Genomic DNA, 21,707 nt, shown 5'->3' on the forward strand with positions numbered 1-21,707 from the left:
TCAATCAAATTGTTGTTGTGCGTTTGGGCGTATGGATGGAGGTCACCGCGCGCGTTTAGATAGGGTAGTGTGAGATTAATGCCAATACCAGTTACATTTACCAGTGCATCTACAGTCCGAAGTTACCGTGAAGTATACAAAGCTACTAGATCTACATAGGTATTTGCTGATAGTATATAGTTATCTACATCCCGTTTTATTTATAGATAGCTGTTTTTGGTAATTAAGATTTGCCTGTATATTTAACTTATTCAAATTTCCAGGATACAAGCATGCATGCTACTTATCAGATATGAACAAACAAAACTCATGTTGCCACTGAATCTGCCCCCAAAAAAAAAAAAAAAAAAAGCCTAAGAAGAAATGAAAAATAGGTTTAGTACCTCCTGGTATAATCTATACAATGTCTAAGTCATCATTATAATCCGATGTATCTCGTGTAGCTCGTCCAAGGCTATCTCTACCAGCCTCCCTTATTCCATTCGCGGTAATAAACCTCGTCTTTTTCACCATTGGAGGCCCATCCTTATCACGCCGAAGTTTGATACCTCTTGCATTTTTCTGGAGGTTATCGAGGCCAAGGAAGGGGTCGTTTCCTGAGCTGCTACCATTCGACCCTCCCTGGCTATTCGTAGCGCTTGAGTTTGTGGTCATGGTAGAAGAATCTTTTTTCCCTTCAGCCTCAGTGGTGTCCTTGTGCTGGGCTCGAAGGTATTCTGCCCCAACACCTTTGAATTCCCCCAGAGATCTGGCGATTGTACGCTCTCGCTCTTGATCCGCGAGACGCTTTCGAAGGCGTTCTGCTTTGGTGTTTCCGCCTCGGTTGAAGGACGCTGCATCGATGAATGGGTCATCTGCGTCTAACAGACTGGATGCTGTGCTATTTATGTCCGGAAAACGATTTTGTCTGGTCCCGCCGGTTGGGTTTGTAGCCGGTGCAACGTAGTACCTGGTACCTGTTGCCCGGTCATAATTTCCTTCCTTATCCGTATTACTTCGCATGCCACTTCCCTGGGATCCATTCTGGTCTCTCCTGGTGCCACGATATCCGCCTGGACGTGCCCCAAATCTAGTCGAAATACCGGGTCCGCTATTAACTTCCATCCTCCCCGAAGTAGTTTTGCGAAGTTGGGCCTCTACGTGGAAATCACAGTATTCCGTCTTGCGAGAGTCAATCCAGGACTCGCATAATTTGCCATCTCTTTTAACAGCCTTGCAGAAGCCAATATCCTGGGCAGTTCCAATTTCAAGGATCGTGTCTTCGGAGGAGTGTAGTGTGAGGCTGAAGGCATTTGTATGCAGCTTATGGCGTGGGGGAGGCATTATTGCAGGGTTTAATACCGCAATTAATGTTCCAGGGGCAAGTCTATAGTAACGGGGAAAGGCAGTTGAAAAAAGGAAGAGATCGATGGTCCATTTCAGATCTGTTAATGTTAGGACCATGTATTTGTTTGCATTAAGCCCATCCTCTGGTTCCTCATCATTCTTATCTTCATTTTTCTTCTCTTTATGTTCCTTAGGTGCTGATTTGGAGCCCACGATACCAAAGACAACATAGTCCCCGTCCGTTTCAGGGCAGTCAAATTCTGGTCCTTTGACTTTTCGTAAGAGGTCTGGAATACGCATTGTAGTTTTCGAATCGAAAGTGCGTTTAAGGAATGAATGGGGTAGGATGCGAGTAGAGAGGTGTAAAGAAGAGAAGGGTTCGAATTTGGTTGGATCCGCCGGTTTGACCTCAGTTCCTATGGAAGATGAGGATTCGCTTCTCGCTGTCCGGGTTGGCTTGGTATCTAGGTTACTCCGAGTATTTCCCAACAGTTGACCACGCTCTCTCTTGGACGGTGAGGTAGGGGGTATATTCTCAATAGATGGTTTTGCCACACGCACGGGGGATGTCAATCGTTCGGGTTTTGTAGAAACTGCTCCAAGATTGATTGTTGACTCCTTTGCCGCTGCGTGGAATCGTTCCAGTTCATTCTTGTCGACGCCAAAACCTGTGGTTCTTTTCCGCTGTAACGCCCAGGCCTTATCCCTCCGCTCCTTATCAGTGGACCTGCTCTCAAGTATCCGGTCACTAAAACTCTTGGGTCTTTCAATGCGGCTTGTGGTAGCGGGTGGCAATAGTTGTGTCTCACAACCCGCAGCTCTATTAAAGAGGTTTCCAGTCCGATGGCCAATAAGTTGTTTGTTGTCATAGCTATTTAGACACAAGGATTTCGGACGCCTCAGCGAGACATCAGGCGCCTTGCGACCCTTATCAATGCCTAAAATAACTCTTTGTGGGGATATCGGGGCTGTTGGTGGGGGTGGCCTTTTTATTGGAGAAAGAGGAACCTGTACATTCTCTTGAAATGCCATGTCCGTAGCCTTCCTTTTCCGTTCTCCCAGTATTCGATTTGCATGGTGCAGTTTGCTCTCTATCCTTGGACTTGCGCTCCCCGAGAGATCATCACATCTCTCAGTTTCTGAATCCGCCTGCTTCAACCGTGCCTTGCTCTGCTGTAGTTTTTTTAGCTTCAACCGGGCCTCTATTGCGGCAAGCTTGAGTTGTAAAGTCTCTTCATCATCTTCGTCCTCTTCATCCTCCAAATTTTCGTCCAATATCCGTCGCGCTTTTACCGATGTTATGCCATATTCGGTGGCGGCCCGCCTTTTGTTCTGGATATCTTCAAATTTCTTGCGGCCATTTGGAGAGGACATCAGCGCGGCAAGAGGGGATTTCGGAGGCCAAGGGATATCGCCCACTATGACTGTCTTAGTAGCTAGTCTAGACGTTAAATAGAAGCGGCCAAACTCACTCTTGAATCAGGATACTCGAGGTAAATTTCTCAGTCGTCGCAAGTTGAATATCTCGCATCTACACTGTTGTTTCGGCGAGGGCGTCCAGAAATTATTGGGAAGGGACTTCCGAAAAGGCTTCCACAGCTTATTTACTATGGTAAGGACAAGCAAGTATCTGATCGTTCCATGGTCGACTTTGGAGACCCCGAAATACCCAGCCACTTACATAAAACCAGTAATAAATTAATAATGAGAATTGATTTCTGTGGCAGGGGAAAAGTTTCTGGGGTGATAATCACGTGTGCGGAATCCTCCAGACGGCTTTATTCGTGTACAAAAAGGTTGTAATCCACGGTCCTCTTGAGATTCACTTGAAGACTACAAGATAGATAAAATGTATGAAGGCTCTCTGTCCTAAAATAATCAAGTTATATAAACTTGAAGGTGGAAAGAGAAACGATTTTTATATTGCGTTTTTCTTTCGCGTCAATTTCGCGATCGCCAAGCGTTTAAATTAATTAAGCTCGTGTGGGTCTCATGTTTTTTTTTTTGGCGCGCGGAAAGGGGAAAAGAAAAGGAAGTTGGGGAAATGTTTTGCGCTATCATCGTGACTGAAGGAGGGAGACGGAGGCCTGTAAACCGCAGATATGAAGACAAGGGCTGGGTCTACGAAGGTGTCTGCGCCTGTTGAGAGCGAGTCGACGGTGATGCCAAACGCTCCCGGGCCTCCGAAGTTTTACAAGACACTGATCTTACCATCTGATGCCTCTGATGACGCGCGATTCATCCAGCTTCAAAACCCTAGGACGGGCAAGCTTACAAGATATTATTTCTGTCCTAAGCTGGGAGTGTTTGAATTTACTTCAATTTCACCTCAGTCTTCTACACCGCGGAGCTTACTGTTCGTCAATTCAACCGATAGTGAAGCTAAGGACAATGGCACGGAGTCCAGCGAACAACCAACACAAGAGAAAGGGTTTACCTCAAAGACAGGCCAGCTTCATGTTGCCACACCCATAGACATCGTGTTCTTCATCCTACCGATAATTGTGCCCTCTAATCGCAATTCAGGACGTGCCCTTTTTCAACCACTGGACGATATAATAGATGCCAACGACAATATTTCTCCACACCTACGGAAAGTCCTATATACGCCAGAGTTCAGAGAAACTATCGAGAAGAGAATGGCATCAGTATGTGAGACGATTGACGGTGATGGGATGATGTTCAGGTTCAGTGAAAAGAAACTCGTGGAGGAGTTATTGATAAAGGCCGAAAGAATGGTGAAGAATGGGCTGCCTCCCAGTCTTGAAGCCAGGTTTGTGCACCAGGCACTGGAGCCCCCCATGCTCAGTGTGAGCAAAGAAACACCTACGGAACCGGAAGATGAAACGAATGAGAGCGAGAAGGACATGCAGCCCTCCCAAAGCACAAGTGACCCCCAAACGGAGGCGGCTGCCACACAAGCCTCTATCTCTACCGCCATCACCGAGCCAGCGGACACTCAAGTGGTACCTGAGCCAAAACCCAGTTACAGCCCCGAAATATCTCATCTTATGCGTATTCGGACCGCCCTATCGTTTATACAGTCATCATATCTCCAACCCGACCTGTCAACTAAGATTACTGAAATATTAAACTCTTCATCATCACCGAAGGACTTCACCGCGCTAGACGAGTATCTGCAAAACATTGCCAAACTTCGTGCTGAAGCTCAAGCGTCGAGATCAATGTATGACATGTCGAGAAGGAAACGTGGGTATGAGGATGATGAAACTGCTGAAGAGAAAGCGGAGAAGAAAAGAAAGGCACAAGAGGAAGAAAAGAAGAAGAAAGCGAGTATGTCTCGAGGAGTAAGGGATCTGAAGAAGGTCAATACATCGGGAATGCAGAAGCTGTCATCTTTCTTTGCGAAAGCACCGGCAAAGAAATGATTTCATGCCAGTATTATGACCGTTTATAGGGATCGTTAAATACACGGTACAGACCTCGGAAAACAGATCAGAGCCAGGCCTTGCGTGCCCCTTCAGGTGTACATTTAAGGAAAGTACACCTGGATGTGAAGAAGCATGGCTTTATCAGCCATTAACATAGAGTGTACGACTCTTCCCTGGTTGGCGACACTCTATTACTACCTCTTGACGGTGCTATATATCGCTTAATCCTCAGGGATGGAGTTGGTCACGCACCGGAGCTCTTGAATTTCGGGTCCCTGCTACCCTTTGGAAAAAATGTTTCCGGAGGAGCTACTGGTGAGTGAAGAAGTATGGGGAAAAAGTAAACGACATAATGATTGGATTATATATTACACAGAACACCATCCAAGTATCCTAATATAACATTAAAAGCGTCACTGAACATCTGTTATTGCGGCACCGGTAATCCTGTTGCGAAGTTAGCATCTTTTAACAGAACAAGAAATAAAGGGATGAATGGGGGTGACTTACAAAAACGAGCCATTAGACGGCTTGCTAATTACCATTGCCCGTTCAAGTTTCTGATTGTCCATGTCCGGCCACCTTTTTAGATAATATTCCTCCCTCAACGCCCTTGTGACATCCTCAACCTTCCTCTGGGGAACCATATGCACTGTACAGCCGCCCCATCCAGCACCGGTCACACGGCTACCCAACGACCCCGCTCGCCGTGCGATTTCACACAGCTCATCAACCTCTTGGCAGGTACAGTCATAGACATCACGACAAGAAGCCTGAGATTCATTGAGCAGCTGTCCGAGGTATTCTAAATTATGCTGATCGAGTGTATGGGAGCGAGCAAGACATGATTTGAAATCAAGAACCCGCCGAGCTTCCTTGAAACAGTGCAGTGCGCGCTGGCGGAGATAGAACCTTTCCGTTTGCACGGGGAATGAGGAGAGAAACTGTTCCTCTACCTGTGGAACCGTGAGTTGCAGAAGTTCTGCGATCTCAGAGCGGGTGTATCCTTGTTCCTGCTTGAAGATTTCCTCTACAATGAGAATGAGGGAGTCAAGCTGGTATTCGAACGGGTCGTTGAGTCGGCCCTCCCGGCGCATCAGCTCCTGCTGTAGGTTTCGAAGGCTATAACCTAGTGAGCTGCTGTCCTTCTGGAGAGTGATGTTATGTTTCTTTGCGAGGATTGCGGCGGCAAGAGTGCATTCGGCAACACGCAGGTTATAGTGACGGGGAGCAGTTTCGGCTTTGTTCGATGTTACGAAGCTCTGGGCCACCATAAAGGTGATCTCAGTGGTGGCCTTGGGGATGGCCACATGCTGCACTTTGAATGTGGGGAAGAAAGTGACATAGAGGAGATATCCTCTGCGAGAGAAGATGGAAGCCGCCTGGTCCATCCTGCTGTATTGTTAGCCAAGAGCTGATATCAGCACCTTGTCAAGGGAGGAATGAACATACCCTCCCGAGTAAACACCCACGGCACGCTCGGAGACGATTGATATATCTAAGAGATCCTGTTTGGAGATACTGTGCCCATTTGCCTTGACTACAGCTAAGGCACTCGCACATACGAAGGCGGCACTGCTCGATATGCCGCCCCCGGGAGGCACATTGCCATCGATCAACGCATCGATATTTGCAGGTATGAAGGTGGAAGCCGGGCTCTTCTCTCGCAGGTACTTGACAGCCACCCTGAGACCAGCTTTGAAGTAATTAACCCAGTCAGACCTGGTTGCATCAATTTCCACTTCTCGATCGGACGAGACGGTGAATTCACCAGCAGCAAACCTGGAATCGGTGTTGTCTACTCTGACGGTTGGTTCTTGGCCCCCCGACGCCGTGCTCTTCACAGCAACGAGAACATCCACGCTCAGGGCGGTAGGGAGCACGTCGTAAAGCGAATAGTCGATGTGTTCGCCGATGATGTTGACTCTTCCGGGGCTCCGGGCGACAAAACCGGGCGCTTCGCCATAGCGGCTTTTGAACTGTTTGATCAAATTGTTCCACCTAGCCTGTTGTTTTGGTTCTACAGGCTGTTGAGCGTCCGCATCCGCTACGTACACGTCACTTAACGACTGTGTCTCCGGCACGAGTTCTGCATCCATGGTGGGGGTTATATTTTTTTTGATAAGTTCCTAGTTAGTGGGCGTTAAGTTCCGAATCCAAGAGTTGTTGTATACTCTATAGTCGATCTCCCGGGGGCTAGATCGCCTAAACCCTGTTCTATGAAGCCTGTTCTGTTGACATTCCAGTATTCCACAGTATCCCATAGTTGGCATTTGAATAGATGGGCCACTCTTCCACACACAAGAGCAGGACTACATAATGTGCATGCCTCCTATGTCGTCATGCCCGCAACCCCGTGTTATTTTTGTTTGTTAGCAGCAAGGATGCTGGACTCCACCAAAAAGCAAAGAAACTCGGCCGACTGCAAGCGCATCCTTGAGAGCAGCAGGATCTATATAAATGAGTGATCATCCCCCACAGTTCGTTTTCCAACAAGAGAGACAAAAAAGAACAGACGGGGTAGATATGAGAGCAGAGATGCTTCACTCTCGCGGCCTCAGCCGCCATACCTCTTAAGAACGAACGAGGACTTGCTCCGTACAAGCGACGAGGCTTCTCTCATGAAAGAAAACACGATGCAGACACGAAGTCCCCTTACCCGCTAACTCTCCTTTAGCCCACAGTCTCTTATCTAGGACTAGATTCGTCTATCCCAGAGCCTATAATGAGGACTCGAAAGGCTTCTGCGTCTTTCTTCGTCTTTTCTCATCCTTTCCCCAGCCTCCCTCGAGTGGCTTACCTCATCTGTTACTCAGCATGTTTTGTCATACGACTTTCACATGCTGTTAAGCACGTGATTTACCAGGATGACTAACTTAATATCACGTGATATTAATTATTGACCAATGAGAGGATATGGAAGCTCCGATTACCGGCCTTCCACTGGCCGAGGTCGCCCCGCCCTTTCTCTAGCTCCAAAAAAAGAACGAGAGAGAGAAAAAAAAAAAAAAGGTGTGACTGTGCGAAGGCAAGCAAAAGGGCCGAACTAGAAGATGATCACGAAAAGAGTCATAACGTTCCCACCTCGGTTTACTTATTAAAAGGAGAACGTTTACCCCCCTCCCCATCGGGCCTCGATCTCTCCTGCACATATCAATTATCTTTGTTGCTTGTTTCTCTCTCGCCTTCACATCCGGTTATCGTCGAGGCCTGCCCATGATGCTGTCTGCCAGGTCAAGGAGTGCGCTCCGAGCTGCCAGCTGTCTCTCACACTCATCACAGGCCGGTAGGAGGCAGTTCTCGACTACCGTCGTAGCCTCTGCTCTCTCGCCGCATCGAAGACCGTCACAGAAGACCGCGTCTCTAGATACTTCGAGGCGTGGACAGAGCACGGCTACCGCTTCTTCACCGTATGACCCAACACCTTGACATTCTAGAGAACAGGATCGCAGACTAGGGGGGAAACTAATGGCTTCAAAACAGACATACAAGGCCCATTCCTAGCCCGGCATTCAACCAGGATGATGACAGACAGGACATTTCTCCCCTTAATAGGAGGCATACGCCGGCCCTCGATGATTCGTACGTTTACATAATTATACTACTATACGGCTATTTGCAGTCTAACGTCTGGGGATCCCATTAGTTTTGTTGGGCTGAGCGGTGGTCAGATCTTTCATGAGATGATGTTGCGTCTTGGTGTGAAACACATATGTGAGTCAGATTTTCCAATTGGAGTAATGGCTCAAAAAAAAAAAAAAAAAACCAGCTCCTAATTCCGTCTTATCAAACAGTTGGATACCCCGGAGGTGCTATTTTGCCTGTTTTTGACGCCATCTTCAACTCGAGCCACTTCGACTTTGTCCTCCCACGACATGAACAAGGTGCTGGTCACATGGCCGAGGGATACGCCCGAGCTACGGGAAAACCTGGTGTTGTCCTTGTTACCTCAGGCCCTGGAGCCACTAACGTCATTACCCCGATGCAAGATGCCCTTTCGGATGGTACTCCCATGGTCGTTTTCTGCGGACAGGTCCCCACCACCTCTATTGGCACAGATGCTTTCCAGGAAGCCGACGTTATCGGTATCTCGAGAGCTTGCACAAAATGGAATGTTATGGTAAAAAACGTCGCAGAGCTTCCGAGGCGTATCAAGGAAGCGTTTGAGATTGCTACCAGTGGCCGCCCCGGACCAGTCCTGGTTGATCTTCCCAAGGACGTTACCGGTGGAATTCTGCGAAAGGCTATCCCTATGGCTTCCAGTATCCCCTCTCACCCCAGCGCAGCCTCCATTGCTGCCCGTGAACTCAGCCGGCAACAGTTGGAGGCTTCTATCGAACGTGTGGCTAAGCTGATCAATATGTCGAAAAAACCGGTCCTGTACGTCGGCCAAGGCCTCAGCGCTCGCCCGGAAGGCCCAGCGCTGCTGAAAGAGCTAGCCGATAAAGCCAACATCCCTGTCACCACAACCTTGCAAGGTCTTGGCGGCTTTGATGAACTGGACCCAAAATCCCTGCACATGCTGGGAATGCACGGCTCCGCTTATGCAAACATGGCCATGCAAGAGGCTGATCTCATCATCGCCATGGGAGCTCGCTTCGATGACCGTGTTACCGGAAATATCGCAAAATTCGCTCCCCAAGCCAAGGCCGCTGCCCTAGCAGGCCGCGGTGGTATCGTACATTTTGAAGTGATGCCCAAGAACATCAACAAGGTTGTTGAAGCTACCGAAGCCGTCGAAGGTGACTGTGCAGATAACCTTGCCATTCTTCTCCCCCATATCACTCCCGTTGCAGAACGACCCGAGTGGTTTGCACAGATCAACGACTGGAAAGCTCGCTTCCCACTCTCTTCATATGATCGCCAAACACCCGACGGCCTTATAAAACCACAGGCAGTCATCGAAAAACTCAGTGAGATGACAGCCCATCGGAAAGACAAGACTGTCATCACCACCGGTGTAGGCCAGCATCAGATGTGGGCTGCTCAGCACTTCCGTTGGCGCCATCCACGCACGATGATCACCTCTGGTGGATTGGGAACCATGGGTTACGGCCTGCCGTCCGCCATTGGTGCCAAAGTAGCTCGGCCAGATGCCCTTGTCATCGATATTGACGGTGACGCCTCCTTCAACATGACTCTCACCGAACTTTCGACTGCTGCCCAGTTCAACATTGGCGTCAAAGTCATTGTACTAAACAACGAGGAACAGGGCATGGTCACACAATGGCAGAGCTTGTTCTACGAAGACAGATTTGCACATACACACCAGAAGAACCCAGATTTCGTCCTTGTTTCAGAGGCCATGGGTGTCCAGGCTCGAAGGTGCTTGACACCGGACCAGGTAGAGTCAAGTCTGCAATGGTTGATAGATAGTAAGGGACCAGCATTGTTGGAGATTATGACCGACAAGAAGGTTCCAGTCCTGCCAATGGTGCCTGCTGGAAAGGCTTTGCATGAGTTCTTGGTATATGATGAAGGTATGCTCTCTATATATACTAAATAATACCCCATATAGAAATACCTCAGCTAACTTCTTTCTCTACAGCCAAAGAAAAGGAACGAAGAGCCATAATGAAGAAGCGATCTGGGCATTAATCACCTCTCTGCCCTATTCTATATTTCCTACTTCCCTTCCTTTGATGTTTTCTTTCTTGATAGCAGCCTGGGCCTCCAAGCCGCTTTCCGCCTTACTTCTCTACATAACATTTTAAACTCCCATCACGCTAACTTAAAGGTCCATCCTGCCAATATTGCATATTTCATATGTTCCCTGCGTTTGACTTTGATATCCATGATGTTTCTTCCCCTTCAATGTGCTATTCCAGCCTCAGCTTTTTGCTTTTTCTTTCGGGTCGGTCTGGCGAGTTACAAAATTTACGGTCTAAAAGTGCACAATGTGGCTAATTGTTTTTATACTGCTTGGTTTACATGCTGTTGAGTTGTGCAAGGTGCCGCTTGCATCCATGCTGCTTAAATTTGCAAATTACTCCGTTCACCATCCATTCTTGTTTAGAATTTATTCCGAGGGTCGCTTGCACATAGCCTAGGAGCAGAAGTGCTGCCGGCCGTTCGTACCCTATTGTCATGTTTCCCACAAATGAGATGGACTCCTACCTATGAATACACTGCTTCTGACTCATTCACTACTATTAGAATTATAGCCCAATAGGCCCTTTCAAATAGGTTGGATGATTTCTACAAGGATGATTCGACAACAGTTTCATGCACAAGCGCGGATTGTCACGTGATAATTGATTGGATTTGCCGCCTCGGCAAAGAACCTTTCGCATCTACGGAGAATCGACGGTTTGGTGTAGATTCCCGTTAAACATGCATAAATTTTTGGTTTCTTGGAGATGAACGTTGCGCAGCGATACTTCTATATATTATCGACGACTTCTTAGCCTCGTATCTTAGGAATACCTTTTGATAGTAGGTAACACCGATCTCTCTACTGCGTTCTATGGCGTCCCTTCCACCTCCCCGCTCAGCACCCAGCAGCTCACCGGAGTCTAGCAGCACCTTCTCTGATATGGAGTCCCGATCGCGGCCGGATATCAGCCAGGGAGCCAGTTGCGATGAGCGATCCGCCGAAAATCAACTTGAAGAACGCGCTGAAACCGATTCCTCCGAACGCCAGCTACCCTCCATACGTGACTGTGATGCTGAACCCAGGACACAAATGGAAGAAAGCGTGGAACTTATAAATTCCGACAGTGAGTGGGAATCAGATGTCCAAAGTGATGAACAGATCACGACGTCTTCTCCTGCGGAGGTCGCGATAACAAGCTATGAGGATGAGCTTCGGAAATGCTGGATATGTTATACCGATGAATCAGAGGATTCGCCCCTCAATACAGAATGGCGGTCACCATGCCCATGTGCTTTAAGCGCGCACGAGGCATGCTTGTTAGACTGGCTTGCGGACATGGAGAATACGGAAGGCTATAACCTCCATAGAGACGGTGCAACGATGCTTTGCCCTCAGTGCAAGTCAGAGATTCACATGTCGCGGCCAAGTAACCTGATACTCGATCTTGTGCGCAAGTTTGATGGCGCCATTGGCCGCTTGGTGTTACCTGGGATAGCATTTACACTTGTAGGGACAATTTGGGCCGGATGCTGTGCACATGGAGTGTACTCTATGCACCTTGTCTTCGGCAGAGAAACCGCACTACGCTTGCTTGAGGGAGCTTCACACGGGCCATTGAACCCTCGAATAAACCTAGGACTCCCGCTAATACCAATATCACTAATATTTTCAAGAACTCGATATGCAGACAGCTTGCTTCCCGTGATTCCTGTCCTATTTTTTGCAGCACACCATCCATATCAACAGGAAATGGATCTTCAGATATGGCCACCAAGCGCACCTATGACATTTGCAGCACTACCATACGTTAAAAGCTTCTATAACATACTGTACAAGAGATTCTTTGGCAAATTAGAGAGGCAGTGGATTTCGACAGTGCGAACAAGATTAAATGCAGATGACGGGCATCAAGGCGGGCAAGGACATGGTCAGGATGCCCACAACGATCAAGCAGACGGCGAAATAGTTATGGAGATAGAGCTGCAGATGGGCCTAAATGGAAATGGACGGGCAGCAGTACCCGATACGGAAGAGGGGGAGCACCGGAATGGTGAACAGCCAGCCAACCAAGTCATGGCAAGGCGTCAGGCCGACGTACTCCGCGAAACGACCAACCTTGCAGATGTCATCCTTGGTGCCCTGATTTTCCCAGCCATCTCCGCCGGTATGGGCGGGTTGTTGAAATTAACCCTTCCAAAAGCATGGACAAATCCCCCTCCGCTATTTGAGAGAAGTCGGCCGTGGTTACTCCAAACTAGATGGGGAAGAAGCGTCATTGGTGGCTGTGTCTTCGTCCTTCTCAAGGATGCTCTCTCCCTCTATTGCCGATATAAGCGCGCACGCTTGCACTCTCAACGGGTTATATTAAATTATGACAAAAAGACAAAACAGACTGTCTTACCATCGTAGTACATAAGTGTATACATATCAAATTCTGCATATTGGCGGCGTTCCTTCGGGGTGGGATGTATTATGTTGTGCCATTCCGTTCATATATCTTGTTAAACTAGATTGATGCTACTCTCAGATGAACCAGTTTAACGCACCTCCTTCTGACGCGGAGTATATGTCGAGATAATACAAAAGTCGTTACTAAAAACGGCTGGAGCATAGAGTTTTGCGCGCTTATTTCTGCCACCTCGTGACCATCGCGCCTAATTAAAAATAGGCTTAGCTCAGCAATTCAAGAAACTTTTTAACAATCTTCAAGAAAATCGCGATTTGAAGCAAGACCAGCATCAACATCCTCCATTGCGGAATATAAGGGGGGCGGTCGCCAGTTAAATTGGAATTACTGTCTCGCTGCCTTATTTTTCAAGCCATGAGACAGCATTTTTCTCCCGTTCTTAACTCGCTTGCGAGCGTGTTCAGGATTTCCGCCCAGCCTTCACCCTTTCAGCGGTCCGGCCTACTCAGCCAAACATGCAGGAACACACTGGGATCAGGTTCAATTATATCCTCCGTCAATGCTCTCAGACCATTCTCCTCTAGTTCAACGTTACAGGCGAGAAAGGGTCCTGTAAAAATTGACAAACGAGTTAGTATGTATAGCCATTTCCTGCCATGATGACTTGCACAAATCACTAACCGCGCCCTTTAACATAGCTTTAATCCGTTATTTCCTCAACCACCCGCTCACACCTCGTCCACTCCATTTCTCACGTAATCGATATCTCCGCCACTGGACAATTCATCGAGCTTGGCAGTTGTACAGTGCCAAACAGCGAAAAGCCCAGGAGCTGGAACTTGAACGCCAATGGGCTAGCATGAAAGCTGCATGCGAGGAACTTCGCACTGGTGTTGGTGATGGTGGAAAATTGTTCCGTACCTCGATGAACAAGAAAGGTGTGTTTTCAGATGGTATCCCGATTGAATATGGCCGACTACAGACCGAAAGTCCTAGCAAGGATGGATGGGATTATTCTTGGAAGCCATGAAGTTGATGAAAATGGTGGCCGGCTATTTGCTCCCTGGCTTTAGTTTTTCTGCTATAGCCCTCGCTCGAGCTTGCTCACTCCCATGAACAGAATCGACAGGAGATGGAGGCATCAAGCTCATGTATATTAGATAAGTATGATAGGACAAGGGGTTCTGTATAGCCAGTAGGTTGGATGGAGTAAACTTTATCATAATTATTTCTGCTTGCCTACTTGACCAGTGTTGGCTCTCTATCAACTTGCCTTTGTCTATATGATCTTTGAAATATGACTTTACTGACCGGCTTGTCCGTGGCAAGAGGAATGATCGGCTTAGTCTCCTATTATTGCCTGGGGAAGACAACTTTACTACATGAGCCATTGTGAAGGTGCTAGGGAGCATGTGCCGTGGATAAATCCATAAATGAGACAATTGTGACCATTAAGTGATAGAGTACTTGGACGAGAAACAAGATGGGCTGGGCTCGAGACACAAGGTGACTAAAGAAAAAAACCAAGCCTAAGTTAATATATAAAAACACCTCAGAATAAACACCACGTGATGCAAACAGGATAAATAAATTAATTCCATGATGATAACACAAGTCATAGAATCAGAAAGGAGGCTCCTGTGCCTCCGTCCTTATAGCCACCCATTTTGAAAGAAAGTCATGTTGATAGTCGTTTTTGAGGTTAGAAAGGATAATGAATAGGTGTCGCGTCTGGGCATGCCTGAGCCCTATGAATGGTACGGTAGCTAATTGTTGGACCGGCTGTAACAATACGATGGCCGGGGTTGTCAAATGATTTGTCGAGAAGAATTTTTTTTACCCTTGTGGCCAGTGCGGTGGGTATCTTATAAGATCACACAGCATGGGCCTCTTGCCTTCCCGAATGTTAAGAGTGCCGCGCGGGTGGCGGCTTCGAACACATCGTCGACGCCTTCGCCTGTGAGAGAGGAGCATTCGAGGTATTTCCTAGCTCCAATCTCTGCTGCGGCCTCACTGCCGTCTCTTGGAGAGACGAAGCGCTGTGATTTCTTCCTCATCTCTTCGATAGCAAGAGGATCTTCACGGAGGTCCTTCTTCAGTCCTACAAGTATGATAGGAACATCTGGACAACGTTCGTTTGCCTCCTCAATCCACTGACCATTCTTGTTAGAAGAATATACCATGTAGGGGGATAGAACAAAAAAGGGGGTGTTACGGCTGATGACGAACCTTGTGTTTAACGTTTTCCAGGGAATCTGGAGTATCGACTGAAAACGCGATTAGGAGAACGTGTGCTTTTGAGTATGCTAAGGGGCGAAGCCGTTCATAGTCTTCTTGTCCTGCCGTATCCCACAGGGCGAGCTGTACTGATCGTCCATCCACCCGACAGTCTGTGACGTAGTTCTCGAATACCGTAGGCACCTTTGGCTCAGAGATAGGTCAGTGATCGAAGACAGCAAGCTGGATCCGTGTGGTATTACTTACGTAGTGCTAGGTGCAGAAGATTGAAATTAGTATGTCTGCAAAATCTAATAAATAGTCAGGGTAAAGGGAAATCACTTACCGTAGGGAAATAACCGAGTGTGAAGACGCTGAGAAGACTAGTCTTCCCGCAGGCACCATCCCCTATTATAACCAGCTTCCTAGTATACCTGTCAGTACTTTGATCGAAGATATCCGGTATCAAGAAGCGTCGTGATGGTCCGAGACCGAAACACAGTCATCGACCGCGGTTTGAGACATCCTTGCCACGCACCTTCGCATAACATTGTCTGCCTGTTGCTGCGCCATTTCGCGAGAGACGAGTAGTTCTGAGAAGTGAAAAGGTGACTGTGTATTTTCTGGATTCGAGCCTGATGCCGGACGGGGTTCGATAGATATAGGATGGTGTTGAGAGTGATGGAGTGTATTGGAAGGGTGTGGCTATCGGGAACTATCAAACTCCCATGTCTGAGTGTCTAACACGAAAGCGAAGCGGATGTCAGCTACTCCATCAGGTGAGGCTGCATGGTGCCCAAGGTTGGAACAGCGGGATTATTTAGCTAGACAGGAACGTAATCACCTTCTTAGCCAACCATAGGCGCAAAGTGCTTTTCTTCCTCGTTCGTCCTTGAGAGGATCCGAGTGTAAATGTGGCCAGGAGGGGCTTTTGCTTGGGGTCGTCGATTTCACCGAATCCGCAGGGAGAACCGCCAGACTCTCGCGGTTGTTTCCTGTCCTCTCAAACACGGCCTGCCCTTCAGGTTTATAAGAAAGGCCCTTCGCCTAAGGAGAAGTTTGTTTGTCAACGCCTTTTTTTTCCTTTCCAAGAGAAATTATAACTGTTGGGTAATACACGCTAAAAAAAGGGCCCAGAATATATGGGAAAAAAAAAAAAAAAAGTAGGCAACAACTTGTGTACCGGCGGGTCAGGTTTCAGTCTCAATCCTTCTTCTTCTTTTCTTTTCCTTACTCTTCTTCTTCTCTTCTTCTGCTAGCTTCTTCATCTTTTTCCTAGTCTTGTCGTCTTTTTAATATAAAAATAACTAAAGAAGAGGCTGACTTGTAACTTTAAAAGGCGCGAAAACGGGAAGCTTACCGTGGTAACAAGCCGCCGGACAGAAAATTACCACTTTTTGCGCCAGGAACCCGCTCAAAATTACAAGCGTATCGTATCAGGATTACGTCTCACTGGCACTTTTGGGCGGTGAGCGAAAGCGCCAGACGAAAATCGCTTGCGGCGTCTAATCTTACCAGATTGGGTTGTCTTCGCTGTATTTTGCCGTTTTGCACCACCCAAAATATCAAAAAAGGAAGAAGTTGAGTGACAAGCAAGTTCAAACTTCACATCCGCCAACGCGAAGACGCACTCGTTTTTTTTTCTTCTCTCTTCTTGACCAGCGAATCTCTGGGGGGCTTTGCAACCTGCACCGTCTGAGCCCTTTTTCCCACTCCGCGCTTGTTTCTTCGTTTGGCGTGGTTCCTTTCGCCGGCGTCAAAAACTGCCTCCCCGCCTCACCAACCTCGCGATACCTCCGGGACAAGTCCACCTTCCTAAGCGCCCTGGACGAGCTTGAGTTGTCCTTCTCCGTCCTCCGTCTCCCGCCCCTGTGGAGGGCTCCCTCGAACCTGCTCACAGGCGTTTGAGTAAGCATCCGCCTTTTTTTTTCTCCCTCTTGTGCCTGCTTTATCTTCGGAGGGAAATCTTCATATTCGGTCGTTACTCCCGCAACTTTTTTTTTGATAAGGCATTTCTTCCGTTTTCCCTACGTTTACGCGCTTACAAAAGTCTTAACGCTGTCTAGCTTTAGAATAATGCCTTCCAACTCGAAACGATCAGCTGCCATGCCGACAAGCTCATCGGGTCAAAACCCTTCCACCAGCACAGCTAAGCAGACCGCCACAACCCCAGCCTCCACCACAGCCAATGCTAGCAGCACCACGTCGACAATGCCACCTGTAGAAGGCGTAAGTCCTGGCACTTCACTAGACAGGTGCTTGATTAACCATACATCGAATCTGCAGGCCCCAACCGTCAACCGGAAGAAGCAAAAGAGGCGGCAGAAACAAGCTGCTCGTTTAGCCGCGGAGCAACAACGAAGCGATCTGTCGACCCCCACAAACAGAAACGGCCAGGATGGCAGTGATGACTACGATAACGGCGTCAGACATGGACACTCTGGCAATTCAACGCAACACAAACCTAATGAGAGTGAATCGATAGAAAACCCGGAGGCATGGTATTCGGACGACGACCAGAACTTTCCACGCAGCCAAGCTGAAAGCCATCATCACCATAATAATAACAGCAATAATAATATAGATCATTCCCAAAACAATACCGCCAAAGGGAAGAGCAAAAAGAAGAAAGGCAAAAAGGGTCGGAATGGAGGTCAACCCACCGAAGGAAGCTCCACGTCTCACTCAACACCTCCGCCGCCGCCTCTTACCTCTTCAACACGTCCTACTGGAGTCCCTCCGCCCCTCGTCAGCGCCTATCGGTCAGCCCACAGGATATCAAAAGATCGAATATGGAATACGTCAACCCACGAAGAGCGGGAGAATATTAAAGAGTTTTGGCTACAGCTGGGCGAAGAGGAGCGCCGTTCGCTAGTAAAAGTTGAAAAGGAAGCTGTTTTACGGAAAATGAAGGAGCAGCAGAAGCATTCGTGTAGCTGCACAGTATGTGGCAGGAAACGCACAGCCATTGAGGAGGAGCTGGAGGTATTATACGACGCATATTATGAAGAGCTGGAACAGTATGCCAACAATAACCAGGCCTCCTTTGAGAACGGCACTTCGCTCCGGCTACCCCCCCGCCTATACCAAACTCCCATTCGATCCCTACACCATCACCATCCTCACCTACCTAGCGCCCAACATCCATCACGAGGAAGAGTACACGAACTGCCAGATGATGATGAGGATGAGGAGCTAGACGAAGATTATGAAGATGAAGATGAAGATGACGAGGAACCCTATAGTGACGAGGATCTCGATGTTGATGCTAGAACAACCCGGGCCGACTTCTTTGCCTTTGGAAATAGTCTAACAGTGAAGGGTACGCTTTTCTTTTGATTGGCGGTTTGCTAGATATGAATGAATGCTAACGGATGGCATCCAGACGGAATCCTGACTGTGGCGGACGATTTACTAAAAAACGATGGAAAGCATTTTATTGATATGATGGAACAGTTAGCGGAACGGCGGATGCAGCGTGAGGAAGAGACGCAATACATCACGTCAGCGGCACATCCATCAATGCAAGCAGGTCATAATCACGGGGCGCCGTTAGATGACGAAGATTACGAGGATGATGAGGATGAAGAATATGACAGTCAAGAAGAGGATGAATTTGAGGAAGATGAAATGGTTTGTTTTAGCTGGATTTTTTTTTTCTTTCCAGGATGAAAAGGAGAATTCGTCATACTAATTACTTTGTTCTAGGATGCTATGACAGAGGAGCAGCGAATGGAAGAGGGCCGACGGATGTTCCAGATATTTGCCGCTAGGATGTTTGAGCAACGGGTTTTAACTGCTTATCGAGAGAAAGTCGCACGTGAACGACAGTTACGGCTCATAGAGGAACTTGAAGAAGAAAACCGGCTTGACGAAGAGCGTGAAGCAAAGAAGGCCAAGGAAGCCCAGAAGAAAAAAGACAAGAAGAGGTTACAGAAACAGGCCAAGGATGAGGAGAGAGCTAGACGAGAGGCTGAACGGGCTGCCGAGCTTGCTGCTCAAAAGGCTGCTGAAGAGGCAAAACTCAAGGAACAGCAACGGAAGAAAGAGGAGCAACGCAAGAAAAAGGAGGCGGAGAAGAAAGCCCAAGAGGAAGAGAGACTCCGGAAAGAAGCAGAACGGCAAAAACGGCTGAAGGAGGAGCGTGAGCGGCAAGCGGAGGCCGAGAGAAAGCAGCGAGAACAAAAGGAGAGAGAAAAAAAGAAGCGCGAGGAAGCCAAAAAGAAAGAGCGAGAGGAGCGGGAAGCCAAAGAAAAGGAGCAGCGGGAGCGGAAAGCCAGGGAGGAACGTGAGCAGAAGGCCAAAGCGGAACAGGAGAAACGAGGGAAAGACGCTGCAGCTAAGGCTGACCGCGAGCAAAGCAGACGGGAGGAATCTGGCTCCGTTCAACCAGAGCAACATCTACCCGCTCAAAATCCAAAGCGAACCTCGCAACCAGGAGTGACCCATTTTCCGCCTGGCCTTCATCATCCACAGCCACCAAACTTGCTCCAATCGCCCCATTTCCAAGTTGCTACACCTGTTATACCAAAGGCACCGACTCCCGTTCGAGCTCGACAGGCTTCCCAACAAGGATCTCATGCTTCCTCGCCTCGTTCACAGCCTGCATACGCAGACACCTTGCAAACTTCGATCTCTCCAGGAGCTGCGCATTCATCTGGTGCTTCCAGCGTTGTGTCGAATAAGGGGATGACTCCACATCTAAACAACTTTCATCAACCACAGCCGTCAACACCTATGTCACCTTTAGGAGGGCCGGGTCGTGGCCAACCACCACCAGGGTTCAATGCTCTACCAAGTCTAAATGGTATCCCCGGGGCCGGAGTGCCAGGAATGGGGCATCGTGGTTCTCTAGGCCATGAATCTTCCATGTATCCGAATCAGCATAACCCCATTGCAAGTCCGTTCAGAGGCATCGGATCGCCAGAAGGACTCTCTGTTCCACCAGGGATCGTCCCAAGACATCCCACTCAGAGCAGAGGTTTTGGCATGGAGCCAAGTCATGCCGCCCTACCATTCCATTCTTCATTAATGTCGGGCACTCTTGGTCCACAACCCATTCAGATACCTCGGGAGAATCTTTCTCATGGACATGGACACACTGGACAGCTCTCCTCGTCGATTGATAGGAACCATAACGAGCCTCTTCCCCTGAATCAACCCATAGGGTCTCGCCCTGCCCCTATTCAACGCCCGTCAAGCATTGTTCACGACCATGGAAAAGAACGCTCAAAGTCGAGCCAGCCAGATATCGATGATCTTAGTACTCAACTAGGCAGCAGCGCATTGTTGGATGATACGGACCTTCCACTTAATACCGGCCCTTCGCAGCCAATACCAGCTCCAGGAAGAATGGCATTCGGGACTACCCCTCTATTCTCTGAATCGCTGGGTTGTAAGTACTATTTTGCCGGCTTAATATCTCTTTTCATTTGAAATCACTAATCTAACTGTCTTTTTTTTTTTTTGGTTAGCTACCACATCACCAAACTTCCCTCTAGGAGGACCATCTGGTGGCAGCACCTGGGGGTCGGCAATTCCGTTTGGACCTCCAGGATTCCCCAGTGCGACCTCATGGGGCGCTGGTCCAAGTAAGTTATATCATGCACATGTCTTTTTCGGTTTAATGCAGCTACTAATCTCCTAGAAGGTCCAACATGGTCCAACAATGCTTTCGGTGTAATTGGAAGGCCTCACCACACTCATACTCCGAGACCAGTCACCATCCGTCTACTCGTCAGCCAAGCATGCAAGAAGCTCTCTGCAATCTCACCTGAAGGCTCCGGTTTCCATAGCACCAGCCAAGTCTTACGCCAGATCGAACAGCTAAATCCCCCGCTTGACGTTCCAATCAGCCTAGAAGAGATAGTTGATATCTGTGATACAGAAGGTAATTCACAGAACGGTGGCGGCTCACTTATCATCGATTATGCCGGGCCCCGAGGGACCTTCATCAAATTCGAACCCGATAGCGCGAGCCCATTGTCCGGTACCATGCCTAACACTTCCCCTGGTGACATTGGCAGTCCTGTCCCAAGAAACAGCTACCCTGCGCACATAGGTAGCGGTGGCAGCGTTGGTGGATCCGGCGGCTCTAACCCCAGATATTTTTCTTCAGCCAATGTTCCCCCTCCCACCGGATGCTAAGTTGTATGCTGTCAGCATAGCATCAAGCTCCATACATAGCCTCTAAGAGATGTTTCTGGCTTCCTCCTTTCAAAACGTGCCCCTAATCCTCCCCAAATCTTCTTTACTTGTACCCCTAAGCTAGCCTGGACACTCTTACGAGCCAACATTCCCTTCTCATTTCCTACCTCATGTTCCCTCGATGCCCTCTAGGAGCTCTAGATACCAACCCTTGTTAACTTGTTTCTTTTTTCCTCCAGCCATTGCAGTGTTCATCTATTATTTGCTTTCGTGGTTACATGACATGTCTTTCTCAACTTCTTCTTTTCCCCTCTTGCATTGTTACAATAACACCTCGGCTTTGCTCTTTTTTCTTTATTAAACATTTCCCTGCTTAGGGTGCATACGGATTTTCCATTCCATGTACTGTACTTTCAGCAAGGAAAGCAATAATGCTACTGGCTGGTATGCTGCCGGAGGCAGCTGGCATGCTGTTATGGGTATTTCTCGTTTCTTGCATGTTGCTCTTACAACGAAACCAAATGCATGAAGCGTTTCAGCAATGAAATGCAATTACCACCCCTTTTTTTCAAAACTTTGTTTTTATATTGTCTACACCGTACTTGAAATATTCTCTCCTGCG

General features: G+C 48.2%; 8 protein-coding genes across 8 annotated transcripts; 5 read left to right on the forward strand and 3 right to left on the reverse strand.

Annotated features, from left to right (window-relative positions):
- Positions 1 to 396: 396 nt before the first annotated feature.
- On the reverse strand, positions 397 to 2,857 carry MCYG_00743 (cell division cycle protein 23; the record flags this gene model as incomplete). Its single annotated transcript, XM_002850593.1, has 2 exons — positions 397 to 2,767; positions 2,799 to 2,857. The coding sequence occupies 2 exons, from the start codon at positions 2,855 to 2,857 to the stop codon at positions 397 to 399; spliced, it is 2,430 nt and encodes an 809-aa protein (XP_002850639.1).
- Positions 2,858 to 3,428: 571 nt separating this feature from the next.
- Positions 3,429 to 4,715, forward strand: MCYG_00744 (conserved hypothetical protein; the record flags this gene model as incomplete). Its single annotated transcript, XM_002850594.1, has 1 exon — positions 3,429 to 4,715. One exon carries the CDS (start codon positions 3,429 to 3,431, stop codon positions 4,713 to 4,715), a length of 1,287 nt encoding a protein of 428 aa, XP_002850640.1.
- Positions 4,716 to 5,131: 416 nt separating this feature from the next.
- MCYG_00745 (galactokinase) lies at positions 5,132 to 6,817 on the reverse strand (the record flags this gene model as incomplete). Its single annotated transcript, XM_002850595.1, has 3 exons — positions 5,132 to 5,165; positions 5,229 to 6,113; positions 6,171 to 6,817. The coding sequence occupies 3 exons, from the start codon at positions 6,815 to 6,817 to the stop codon at positions 5,132 to 5,134; spliced, it is 1,566 nt and encodes a 521-aa protein (XP_002850641.1).
- A 1,120-nt stretch (positions 6,818 to 7,937) lies between these two features.
- MCYG_00746 (acetolactate synthase) lies at positions 7,938 to 10,316 on the forward strand (the record flags this gene model as incomplete). The annotated part of the gene is made up of 4 exons (XM_002850596.1): positions 7,938 to 8,128; positions 8,365 to 8,432; positions 8,513 to 10,198; positions 10,267 to 10,316. 4 exons carry the CDS (start codon positions 7,938 to 7,940, stop codon positions 10,314 to 10,316), a joined length of 1,995 nt encoding a protein of 664 aa, XP_002850642.1.
- An 868-nt stretch (positions 10,317 to 11,184) lies between these two features.
- On the forward strand, positions 11,185 to 12,723 carry MCYG_00747 (RING finger domain-containing protein; the record flags this gene model as incomplete). Its single annotated transcript, XM_002850597.1, has 2 exons — positions 11,185 to 11,611; positions 11,636 to 12,723. 2 exons carry the CDS (start codon positions 11,185 to 11,187, stop codon positions 12,721 to 12,723), a joined length of 1,515 nt encoding a protein of 504 aa, XP_002850643.1.
- Positions 12,724 to 13,135: 412 nt separating this feature from the next.
- Positions 13,136 to 13,751, forward strand: MCYG_00748 (conserved hypothetical protein; the record flags this gene model as incomplete). Its single annotated transcript, XM_002850598.1, has 2 exons — positions 13,136 to 13,355; positions 13,420 to 13,751. The coding sequence occupies 2 exons, from the start codon at positions 13,136 to 13,138 to the stop codon at positions 13,749 to 13,751; spliced, it is 552 nt and encodes a 183-aa protein (XP_002850644.1).
- Positions 13,752 to 14,586: 835 nt separating this feature from the next.
- MCYG_00749 (Rho2 GTPase) lies at positions 14,587 to 15,511 on the reverse strand (the record flags this gene model as incomplete). Its single annotated transcript, XM_002850599.1, has 4 exons — positions 14,587 to 14,874; positions 14,951 to 15,142; positions 15,285 to 15,363; positions 15,477 to 15,511. The coding sequence occupies 4 exons, from the start codon at positions 15,509 to 15,511 to the stop codon at positions 14,587 to 14,589; spliced, it is 594 nt and encodes a 197-aa protein (XP_002850645.1).
- Positions 15,512 to 17,014: 1,503 nt separating this feature from the next.
- Positions 17,015 to 21,085, forward strand: MCYG_00750 (caldesmon; the record flags this gene model as incomplete). Its single annotated transcript, XM_002850600.1, has 5 exons — positions 17,015 to 17,167; positions 17,225 to 18,260; positions 18,324 to 18,571; positions 18,647 to 20,333; positions 20,589 to 21,085. The coding sequence occupies 5 exons, from the start codon at positions 17,015 to 17,017 to the stop codon at positions 21,083 to 21,085; spliced, it is 3,621 nt and encodes a 1,206-aa protein (XP_002850646.1).
- Between the last annotated feature and the right edge of the window lie 622 nt (positions 21,086 to 21,707).

The sequence above is a fragment of the Microsporum canis genome, genomic scaffold (genome assembly GCF_000151145.1).
Source record: "Microsporum canis CBS 113480 supercont1.1 genomic scaffold, whole genome shotgun sequence".
NCBI lineage: Eukaryota > Fungi > Ascomycota > Eurotiomycetes > Onygenales > Arthrodermataceae > Microsporum > Microsporum canis.